This window comes from Herpailurus yagouaroundi, unplaced genomic scaffold (genome assembly GCF_014898765.1).
Source record: "Herpailurus yagouaroundi ecotype Mexico unplaced genomic scaffold, PumYag 151476, whole genome shotgun sequence".
Taxonomy (NCBI): Eukaryota; Metazoa; Chordata; class Mammalia; order Carnivora; family Felidae; genus Herpailurus; species Herpailurus yagouaroundi.
In genome coordinates, this window is record NW_024422802.1 from 455 (window position 1) to 12,310 (window position 11,856).

The window sequence follows — 11,856 nt, forward strand, 5'->3', positions numbered from 1 at the left end:
GACCAGCCCCTGCCTGAGATGGGGGAAGGAGAGGAGAGACGGGGAAGGGTCCAGAATAGGTTCCGCAGGGGGAACGAGCTGATGGGCGGCAGGCTTTGTGTGTGGAGGCTGAGTGAGAGGGAGGGGTTCGGGATGAGCTTGGGGTTGGGGCCTCAGCACTGGGGAGTCGGGGAGCCTTCTGGTAGGACTGGGTGAGGGGGCATGGAGGCTGGAGGCGAGGAAGGAAGGAGCTCCTTGCTCAGCCTCCCAGGCAGCCCTGCCGTGGGAGGTGAGGAGGGCTGTGGGGACCCCTCTGCTCTGACAGCCCCCACCCCTGCCTGTCTCTGCCCCAGGAGGCCTCCCTGCTGACCCTCGCGCAGAACCAGCAATGGATTTGCCTGGAGACCCTCACTCCAGACACCCAGTATGAACTTCAAGTGCGGGTCAGGCCCCAGCTGGGCAAAAACGAGGCTTGGAGCCCCTGGAGCCAGCCCCTGGCCTTCAGGACGAGGCCCGCAGGTGCCAGTGGGCAGAAGGGGTGGCACAGAGCTCAGGCAGGAGAGGGGCTGGCTAGGGTGTGGTCCGAGGGCAGCTGGCGGGGGGAGGCCTGAGGACGGGGTCCAGGGCTCGGCCCCAGCAGCGGCAGGGGGATGCTGGAGGGACCTGGGCGATGGGGGCCCTTCTCTAACCCCTCTCGCTGCTTCTCCCACCCCCGGGCAGCCCCAGGGAAGGAGGCTGTGCCCTTTCCTTGGCTGGGCCGCATCATCATGGGCATCAGCAGTGTCTTTGGCTTCATCATCTCGGTCTACTTGCTGGCCAACTGCCGGTACATCGGGCCATGGTAAGCGCCCTCCCTTCCTGCTCCTTCGTGCTCTCCTCTGACACACGCACCGACACGCTGGTGCTCCCTCTGCCCTCCCGAGAGTCCCCCCTGCCTAACACCTGGCTTTGCCCTGCCACCCACCCCCAAAGATGGAACCCTGTGGAACCGGCCTCAGGGGGTCCGAGGAAGGAGAGCCCCATGGCAACCCTGCCCCGAGCGTTACTCTCAGGAGCTGAGTGTGTGTGTGTGTGTGTGCACATGCCGGCTGTCTGCGCGTGTGTCCTCACGGGTCTCTCTAGGTCCGGGCACGCGTTGGTGTATTTCTTTGTTTCTTGAGCCCCAGCTCAGTGCCAGGCCTGGGGCGGAGTGCTGGGAATGCAGGGGAGGCCACACGCATGCAATCTGGAGCCCACAGACCCCTGGGAGAAGGCAGACGTTTATTAATCACACACGAGTACAATGACACGCCACGAGGAGGATGGCAAAGGAAGATGTTCGATGTATTGGAAATAGACATCAGGGAGAGGAACCTTGGCTGAGGGGTGGCTGGCAGAAGCTTCTCCAAGGAAGTGATGGGTCCCTTGAAATCTGAAGGAAGAGCTAAGCAGGCAGGGTGGAGGGGGTTGGGGAGCGCATCCCAAACAGAAGAAACCGGGTGCGCAGAGACCCTACGTGAAGGGGGTGGAGGAGAGGGCTGACCCGACATCCGCGGGGCAGACAGGCTTTCTGGGGCCTTGGGGCTCTGACTACATTTTGAAGCAGGTGCCTACAGATACTGGGGCATTCTGCTTGGCAGGCCGAGCACGGGCTGGAAGTCGGCCCCCACTCACTACCCTCCTAGAACCGGGTGCCCTTGGGCAGTGCACAACCTGAACCACCATCCATGACAGCCTGGACTAGGAGACCCACGATCTGGCCTCTCTCCTGCCTCCTTCCTCCTGGTTCACTCTACTCCAGACGCCTGGCTGTGTGTGGTCCCTGACCGGTCTGGCTCACGTGCCCCCCACCCCCCACACCCCCACCAGCCCTACATTTCCTCTTTCACAGTCTGCCGCTTTTTGTTTGCATAGAACGCATGATAATGTCGCACACTTGGTTCGTGTCTGTCTCTTCTTAAGATCGGGGGCCTTCTCTGTTTGTCATTCTTGTGTCCCCTCCCTTACTGGGCATTCCCTTGATACTGATCAAATGAATGAATGTGGAGGGGTTCGGTACCCTGCCTTCAGGGCCGGGGGGGGGGCTGGCCGGACACCATGGCCCCCTTCCCTTCTCATCCACCTTCCCTCCCTCCCTCTCTCCTGTTCAGGCTGAAGAAGGTTCTGAAATGTCACATCCCAGATCCCTCAGAATTCTTCTCCCAGCTGAAGTCAGTGCATGGAGGAGATTTCCAGGTAGGACTCTGGAGGTGGAGGCCAGAAGCAGGCACGGCCGGCTTGGGTTGGCCAGAGAGCGGGCAGAGGTGTGAGTGGGTTTGCGCTTTGCGAAAGGAGACAAAATAAGGAAGGGAATAGCCTCCGGGGTGGGGGTGGGCCCCTTTCCCCAGCTCTGGCACCAGCCTTCTCAGGCTGAATGGCACCTCCCGTCCGAGCCAGACTGACTGGGTTCTAATCCCGGCTCCGCCCCTTGTTGGCTGTGTGATGTTTGGTAAGTTAGAGAACTTCTCTGTGCTCCGTTTCCTCGCCTGTAAAAAGGGGAGGGAAATAGTGTTACCAGGCGTATGGACCCACTGCCTGGGACACAGTAAGTGCTCGAGGGGCCCTAGCGGGAGTTACTGTCCCCAGTCTGTCCACCGAGTGGGGCTCGCCAGGTACAAATTCTCGCAACCCCACCACTTGCGCAGACCTTCTTCGTGGGCGCAGGGCTTCCACTGACCCTGAGCAAAGCCCCGAGCAGGCTCCCTGCCTCGTCCCCGGTGCTAACAAGTCCTCCAGCCACACCTCGTCACTTGAGACACAGATTCACGGTTAAAGCGTGGGCCCCCGAGAGTAGTAACACTCTGAACCCCATTTCAACCTCAGTCGCCTCCCCTCCCCGAGCCCACACTTGCTTCAGGAAGGAAGTGTCAAGGGAGGTGGGGGATGCGGTGGGCTGCTTCTGTCACCCTCCCCTCCCCAGGCTCTCTAGATTCGGGGGGGGGGGGGGGGGGGGGGGGGGGGGGTGGAAGGAGATCCGGAGGAGCCCCGAGGGGCCGGGAAGCCATGCTGGGCCCGAGCTATCAAGAGCCGGAGTTCTCTGTTACCGGGGATCAGGGCCCCTTCTGGAATTCTTTGGAAAACTCCCAAGACTGGGGATCGCTAGCCTACGGTTCTCTTGATGTGCAGCAATGCATCTCCTTAAAATTCTTCCTAAAGCCCTAAGGGTCGTGAGCTCCCCGTCAACAGAGGCATTCATGCAAGCCTTGGCTGACTATCTAGGTTCCAAGGGACTAGGACCTTCCGGGTGGGAGTGAGTTCCTTCCCGGAGGGGTGCAAACCACCCCATCTTCCCACGAGGGCATCCCCAGGCCTAGGTGCCTGCCCCCCGCCCTCGGGTGTGGAGGGGGAGGGTATCCCAAGGAGGCCCTGGGGAGGCACGATGTGCTCGGGGGTTGGGGCTGGCCAAGAGGGACCCCATCCTCTCCTCTGTGTCGGGGTGGGAGGCCCGCTCCTCTCTCTCTACCCCAGGACCTCCGGCCACAGGGCCACAAGGCCCGCTGCCCTGTCCACGGGATCTGGGAGTGTGCGTGCCAGTGTGTGAGCGTGCGAGAGGGGGAGAGAAGCTTCTCCTTGCGCCCTCCCCCCCCCCACCCCCCCGCTTCAGGGCACTGTGGACGGAGGCCCTGGGCCCAGGAAGTGGCTGACCACACACACCTCTGAGGGGGGCCGGCCAGGCCCTGGCACACGGGCGCTGGTCACGGGACTGGCCTCGGCTTCTTCTGGGAAGTTGGGAAAGAGGGGGCTCACTGTTGTGGAATTGAGGCTCAGAGAGGTGCAGTGACCCGCCCCCGGGGTCGCACAGTGAGCGAGGGGGCCGGGGCCCGGACTGGAACGTGGTTCTCCCTGCTCTTGCCAGGGCCCTCCGGATCCCAGAGCCAAGTGGGAAGGGCTCAGGCGGGCACTTTCTTCTCTCCGTGGATGGAGGGCGCGGGAGGTGGCGGCTCCACGGCACTGGGAGGGAGAGAATTGCGGGGCCATCAGGTCCCCGCCAGAGAGTTTTTTTTTTCCACGGCGCCCGGGGCCACTGGCTGTGTGGGGCACGTCCCCTCTCCGTACATCTGTGAAGTGAACGAGATGTGCTCCAGGGCCCTTTCCGCTTCCAACACGGGTTGGTTGATTCTCACACCGGTGCCAGCCCCCGCCAGACACACAGAGGATTTTACCCTGTGCCCGGTGCCTAGAGCAGCGCCAGGCTTCACAGCAGGTGCCCCAGAGACAGTCGCGCACGCGGAGACAACGCATCCCCCGGGGCGCCTACAGCAAGCACACTCCCTGGGCTGACCCAGAGCGTTCCCCAAGCCAGTTGGCGGGCGGGCAGTCAGGGAGGCCTTCCTGGAGGTGGCCGCCCTGCGTAGCCGGTAGTCAGAGGAGTTGTGGCTGAGAGTCTGGAGGAGGCGTCCCACTCACCTCCCCGCTGCTCTTTCTCCTGGCAGAAGTGGCTCTCCTCTCCCTTCCCCTCGTCGTCCTTCAGCCCCGACACGCCGGCACCCGAGATCTCCCCGCTGGAGGTGCTGGACAGGGACGCCAAGGCCACACAGTTGCTCCTGCTACAGCAGGAGAAGGTGCCCTCCTCGTCCCCAGCCGAGACCAGCGGCCACTCGCTGACCAGCTGCTTCACCAATCAGGGCTATTTCTTCTTCCACCTCCCGGACGCTCTGGAGATCGAGGCCTGCCAGGTGTACTTCACCTATGACCCCTGCACGGAAGAGCCCGATGAGGCCGGGCCCGGGGCGCCTGCGGGGTCTCTCCGGCCACCCCTGCTGCCTCCGCCCGGGGAGGAAGACGCCTACTGCACCTTCCTCCTCGGCGGCCCGGGCCCCCCAAACACGGCCCCGGGGGGCACTGGAGCTCATGACAAGAAGCTGGCCCCCTCCCTGCAGGAGGGAGCTCCCAGAGACTGGGCCCCCCGGCCCCCGATGTCTCCCCCGCCAGGGGCACCTGAGCCGGTGGACATCCAGCCACCCCTGGAGGGCTCCGTGGAAGGAGCAAGAGAGGAGGTCCCGGGCCCGGGCCCTGGCCCTGGGGAGGGGGTCAGGGTCAGCTTCCCCTGGGCCAGCCCTCCTGGGCAAGGCCAGCTCAGAGCCCCTGCCTCCTGCCTGACCCTGAACACCGATGCCTACCTGTCCCTCCAGGAGCTGCAGGATCAGGACCCAGCTCGCTCGGGGTAGACGCAACGACCCGGTGGGTCACTGCCCACTGTGGTGCCAGGCCCAGTTGAGGGCTCGCTGTCCTCAAGGTTTGTCCACTGCTGAGTCACCCGGTTTCTAGCCGTGCCCCGGACATCTCTGCCCAGAGGGCCCCCGCCCAACCTAGCACACTTGGCCGTTTACTTCCAAAGACCTCAGTTGCTGCTTCCTGGTCCTGTGACCCAAGTGCAGAGTGGGGGGGGTGGGGGCACCGTGACTCCCCCACTCCCTCGTCAGTCACGGAGCCCCATGGCTTTGGTCCCTGAAGCATCCCTCCTCTTCAGCCCTGCAAGCACTCTTGGGGGAGCGTTCTCGGGGCTCTCCAGGGGTCTTCTCCGCAGGCTTCCTGCCCCATCTCCCCCCCTCCCCCTCTCCCCCGCAGGACAATGAGAACAATGAGAACACTCTTTCCAGAACGTAAATATGGTTAAGCTGCCTCCCCCGGTTAAATCCCTGCCATGCCTCCTCACTGCCCTCCGCTTCACTTCTTGGCCCGGCCCCTGCTCCTCCAGCATCGTGTTGGGACATTCCCTTCTGGAACCTTCCTACTGAGCCACCAGAAGCTCCCTCCTGCCCCCACACCTTGGCACATGCTTGGCACCCGGTGCCTTCAGTGCCTCCTTCATCTAGGGGACAAACCCCCCTTATCCCTCAAGTGTCAGGTCCGCTTCCCTTGGAAGGAAACACTGCTTCCATTCATGTGCCCAGGCTTCACGATTCAGTGCTGGAGGGACAGTTCTCGGGGTCACGGGATGGCTAGACCCAGCGGCTCTGTCACTCCGCCCTTGGGATCTCTCCTGACCTCAGCATGCTTCGCTGCTGTGTCCTTACCACAGTATGGACACAAATCCCCCGGGGGGGGGGGGGGGGGGAGAGGAGGGGACACTGGCTGGATGTTTCCATGGAGGTTTCACAGACTCCTAAGGCATGCTGCTGGAAAGTGAACCTCCTGTCAGTGGCAGGTTCCGATGCTGTCCCAGGGAGCCCAGATCTGGGCCCCTGCCACTCCACCCTCTACTGGAGGGACCTCTTGCGTGGCTCCGGGGCTGGCACACCGCCTCCGGAAGCGCAACTCCGTTCACCGCACTTGACACGGGGTACCTGGCACCCCACCGTATCCCCCGGATGAGATAATGAACCGTCTGCAACCGTCTTGCTCGGACTCCCAGTGCCCGGCTGCCTTCACATAGGGGGCGTCATCCACCGCACAGAGCACCCCCGGCGCCTTGACCCGTGTGAGGTCAAGACTCAGAGAGGCAAAGCCCCATGCCCGCTAGGCTCCAGCACGCCCATTCCAGCAAGAGGCTCATCCCCTTCACAATGGCAATTCTCCCCTCCAACGCAAACACACAGACACACACACAGCCGGCCCCTTCCTTCTTGGTGCTCCCCACCACCTCTCCATCTCTCTTCCCTTTTGTCTATTGCACTGGTCACACCTGCGACGTCTGTCACAATCTTGCCCCCATACTACCACCCTCAGCCAACAAAGGACTTCGTCCAAGCTCAGCGGGGGACCAGACAGGCCCTCTATTTATAGGCCCTGCTCCTCCCTGATTGGGCACTTGACACAAGCCCACCCATAGGCTGACAAGCAGCCTATGAGCTGGCTCAGAAAATAAGCTCTGCCCAATCAGAGAGGCGGGGCCCGCACCGGCCAATCAGGTTACTCTCCGTCTCGAGAGGGTGCGCTCAGGGAGGGAGGCACCTGGGAGCGCGTCCTTGCGGAAAAGGCGCCCTCGGAGAAGGCAGCGGAGGACTTTCGTCCTGTATAGAGGACAGCACCGGGCTCTGTTAACAGAGACTCTTGCTGCCAAGGAGGCTGCTGCCTGTTCACTCAAGATTCTTGTTTTCCTTAGAAAACAAGAATAAACTCCCCTTTCCTGAGGGTGTCTGAGTCTTGGATCCTTCCCACGGAAGAGCTTCATTACCTGGCCAGCTCACGTCCCACCTCCTACCATGTGATGCCATGTGTTCTGGGCCACAGAGCTCCTCGGTCCTGATCTGAGCCTCAGACCCGAGCTCGTGCCCAGACCCTTGCGCTGTGTCCCGGGACCAACCGGGAGGCTGCTCTGCAAGCCAGGTTCCACTTTGAAGCGTTCTTGGGATGGTTACATTTCTCATTTGTAGTGTATGTATCAGTGACCTGCGTGTGCCATCTCTGTTACTGTGTACTTAATATTTTCCTGTAACTCCATTCACTATTTTGTTTACTTGTATTTAAAGAAAAGTCGTCCTGTTGCTTCCGTGAATGGAGACACCGGTATTCTCTGTAAATAAAAGGGAACTCTAAAAAGTAAATACAATAAAATGTCTCCATCTGTTGCCAGCTGGAAATCCGCTTTCTTAGTTTAAAGAGGAGATTAGCGGGCCGCCTGGGTGGCTCAGTCAGTTGAGCGACGGACTTCACCTCAGGTCATGATCTCGTGGTTCACGAGTTCGAGCCCCCGAGTCCCGCATGGGGCTCTGTGCCGACAGCTCGGAGCCTGGGCCCTGCTTCGGGCTCTGTGTTTCCGTCTCTCTCTCTCTCTCTCTCTCTCTCTCTGCCTCTCCCCCACTCACGCTCTATCAAAAATAAATTAAAAAAACAAAAACGCTAAAAAACGTTTTTGAAGAGGGGATTGGCAAGTGTTGGGAGGCTGTTGAAGACATGCCAGCACCAAACAGTGAGAAAGCAAAAAGATTATAAAAGGAATATCATTTTCACTAATAGGAGTCAGGTTTCTCTTATTCTGTGCCTAGGCACCTTCTGACATGGTCTCATGGGAAAATAAAAATAAAATATCATAAAAATAGGACTAATATGTACATTTAATGTAATATAAAGTAATATAATATAAACCGAATATAATAAATGTAAATAAAGGTATATATATATATATATATATATATATATATATAATTTTTTTCCCCTTTCAGTGCCTTTGACTCTGAACAGTTGGACCAGATCACAGATGGCGATATCTGACGTTCACAAAGCTGCACCCATGGCAGACATTGCTAATCAATTGCACCCTCTCATACCAGACATCGCTAACCGATCACAGCTCTCCTTCCCACGAAGTTTGGGTACGGCTTTAGACTCCGCAGGCAGGTCCCAGATGATCATAGCTGGCACCTGGTGACCTATCTGGACCAGATGATCCCCCTGAGATTCCTTCCACAGTGGAAGGTCTTATCTTCGCAGGCCAGATTTTCCAGGCAGGGATGGGGGCTGGAAAGCGGAGAGGGGCCAGTTAGCAGACATGCCCAGGGAACATGCCCAGGGTCCCCACCGTGGTCTGATGAGAGGCTTGAGCTGGCGGCGAGCAGAAATGAGGGGCCACCTTACACCAGGTGGACTGATGGGGCCGAAGCCACCATGTGACATGCCCTGGGTGGGTCAGAGTCTGTGCCTCCGGGGACAGGGCAAGGAGGAAGCAGCTGGTAGGGGCAGGAAGGGCGAGGCAGAGACAGGCCTGCCTGGGTCAGATCTCAGGGAGAGGAGCGGCACCAGCTGGGAAGCAGGCGGCCGAGAGCCCCGGGAGACCTGTCAGGTGCGGAGTGGGAAGCAGGAGGCAGCCGGGCAGACGGGGGGGTCAGAGAAAAGGAGGGAGAGGTGGGCAGGCCTTCCAGCCTCTCGGACCTCCAATTTCTCGAACTATATTTGTTCCTCACCTCCCCAGTCCATCTGGTATCCCTGCTCTCTCCCCGCTCCCCAGATCCCACCCCAAGCAACTTCCAGCGTCCATGGTCACCGAGCAAATTACGGAGGAAACAGTCCATCCTGGGGTGAATACCTACCCCTGCCCTCTCAATTATTGGCATCCTGGATGACTTCAGAAAAGATTAAGAGGCACATTTATTTAGCCACTGCTTACCAAGCGTTACCCTCGTCGCCTGAAAAGACCCGGCAAAGCAGGTGTTTTGTCCCCCATTTTGCAGATTAGGAAACTGAGGCTCAGGGAAGTTTAAAAGTTTAAAAGTTCCCGGCAAAGGATTAAAAAGTGACAACAGCAGCCCCTTTGCACGATTGTAATCGTAGTTGAGACCGTCCCCACCCTTGTGAGGCGGCAGCATCGCCTTGAGCTCGGGTCCCTGCTCGGCCTCCTCCTTGGTCCGCCTGTCCCCTGCCACCTGCTTCTCTTACTTCTTCCACGTCCTCGGCCAACTGTATCCCAAAGTAGCTGAAGGGTGGCTGAGCTTCTCTGGCTACAGCCCCGTGCAACAGGTCCCTCTCCCTCCCCAATTCAGGAGACTCGTCCAGAAGCTTCCCATGCAGCCCATTTCCAATAAAGGCTCAGGTTCCACAGAGGAGGGTGTGGCTGTCCCTCTACCCCTCTCTGTGTTCTCCACCGTCGCTCCCCCACCCAGGGCTGGGGACTCCGCAGAAGGACAGTAGCCAGCCTCCTCTCTGTGGCCCAGCGTGTGGCACGAGGCCAGGTGCACAGAGGAAGATGATGCGTCTCCCGCCAGCTCCTCCCTCCCTCTGCATCCTGGCTTCCTGGAATTGTAGACGGGGAACCTCTCCCCCCAGCCTGTATCTCTCTCCCCACTCAGCACTTCTGGCCTTTCTTTCCCACAGCCCTTCGCCACCCACCCACCCCGCCGGGCCCTGCGATGGGAGCCTCGAGTGTGTCATATCATGGTGGTGGAAAATGTCTCTGAACAAGCCAGCCAAGGGGATGTCCCGGCTGTCACAGTGGCCAGGCCCAGGCACCCGTGCTGAGCTAAGTTTAATCAACAACCCAACCGCTTATCCCCCAACCCCCACTAACAGTGGCCTTGAGATAGGAGAACGCAGGGGTGAGGGCCCAGGGTTCCGGTGCCCCCCCCCCCGCCGCCGCCCGCCCCCCCCCCCCCCCCCCACCAAACTCACCGGGGGACGTGTGCCGTCCTCTCAGAACCTCTTGTCCTCCCCTGTGACGCGGAACTCAGAAACTCTGTCATTCCTGTTTCACTGGATGGCTGAGAGACTGGGTAAGACGCTACTTGAGAATCAGTGAAAAAAAGCTTGCCCGGGTGAGTGCTAAAGTCCTCCCGGTTCAAATCCTTGCGCCCCTGCGTTCTAGCTGTGTGGCCTTGGGCGAGTCACTGGCCACTCCGTGCCTTGGTCATCTCAGCCCTCAAATGGGCCCAGAGGGGCGCCTGGGTGGCTCAGTCGGTTGAGCGGCCGACTTCGGCTCAGGTCATGATCTCGCGGTCCGTGAGCCTGAGCCCCGCGTCGGGCTCTGTGCTGACAGCTCGGAGCCTGGAGTCTGTTTCAGATTCTGTGTCTCCCTCTCTCTCTGACCCTCCCCCGTTCATGCTCTCTCTCTGTCTCAAAAATAAATAAACATTAAAAAAACCTTTTTTTTTAAATAAAATAAAATGGGCTCAGAATAGTACCTCTTTCTTTCCCTCATGGTGTTGTTGTGGAGATCAAGTGAGTGAATAACACCGTGTGCTTAGCGCAGAGGCTCAGGCGTGCTAAGTGCTCAGTGAAGGCAGCTCTTGAAGGGACACTAAAGGATCCTCACAGGCCCTTGTCCCCACCGCTGTCCCTCCCAGCGCCTGCCACAGGGTGTTCATTGAGTGAATGTGCGTATTGCTGGATGGGTGAGAGAAGGAAGGAAGGGAAGGAGGGCAGGACCCACAAGGTCCAAGAACCTGAACTTGTATATAAATTGGAACCAACGTGGACGGCAGAAAGGACAGAGCCCACAGGCCATCACGGCCACATCTGGGTTGACAGCTGCCCTGAAGACACAAGGTATCCAGAGGAGAGAGGCACTCGGAGGGGGCGGGGGACCCGAGCCAGCGCTGGCTGCTTCCTCCAAGGCAGCCAGAAAGCCGCTCCTTGGAGAAGCTTCTATGCCTCCAGCCTTTGGATCTGGGCCCTCAAACTGAACTGCCCGCAGGGGAGGAGCCCTGGTTGTGACAGCATTTTGAGACCAGAAAAAACGTACACGTATCTGTTGAAACTTGGACTTCTGTGTGCCTTGGAAGTTTTTTATTGCCTGATGGTTTTTAGTCTTAAAAACTTATCTTTGGGCAGAGCCCTGGGAAGAGCACAGGACTGGGAAGCAGGTGAGTTGGGTTCCAGTCCCAGGCCTGCTGGTGACCTCCCCCCACCAGCGTGTTCCGGGAGCCCCCGCCGCCAGGAGGGACCGCACAGTGGAGGAGGACAGGCTGGGTGACGCATGAGGAGTTTCCATTCTGTGTCCCCGGCTGTGGCCTCAACCCCCAAACCCCTGATCAGAAGCCACTCCCCTGACCTCTGGCTGGGAAAGTGTCAAGGGGCCAGGCCGGGACCTGCTGAGTCCTCCTCTAACTGTGCCTGCACACAGAGGCCAGAGGCCAGAGGCCAGGACCCAGAGCTGGGACAGAAGGGGTGAGGGGCCCCAAGGGGGAGGGACACAGACCCAGAAGGGGGGTGGTCACTGGGGGAATCTGACATCAGGGGGTCCTGGGGTTGAATCCCAGCACTTCCCGGCTGTGTGATGTTGACAAGTGAGATGTTGACAAGTGACATCTGCACTTTCTCACCTGCAAAATGGAGTGAAATGGCCATTTTTCTTCTGTTGGGGGGGAGGTGGTGGATGAGGCCAGCCCATGTCTGGTTAACTGTATCACAAAGTCACAGAGTCTTTTTTTTTTTTTTTTTTTTTTTAACATTTCTTCATCTTTGAGAGACAGAGCATGAGCAGGGGAG

At 59.3% G+C, this 11,856-nt stretch overlaps 1 protein-coding gene across 1 annotated transcript; it reads left to right on the forward strand.

Moving 5' to 3' along the window:
• Nucleotides 1-294: 294 nt before the first annotated feature.
• Nucleotides 295-6,217, forward strand: LOC121026678 (interleukin-2 receptor subunit beta-like; the record flags this gene model as incomplete). The annotated part of the gene is made up of 4 exons (XM_040469476.1): nucleotides 295-498; nucleotides 700-820; nucleotides 2,109-2,193; nucleotides 4,431-6,217. Coding segments are annotated over 4 exons (1,145 nt in total), but the record flags the coding sequence as incomplete, so codon positions are not given.
• Nucleotides 6,218-11,856: the final 5,639 nt, after the last annotated feature.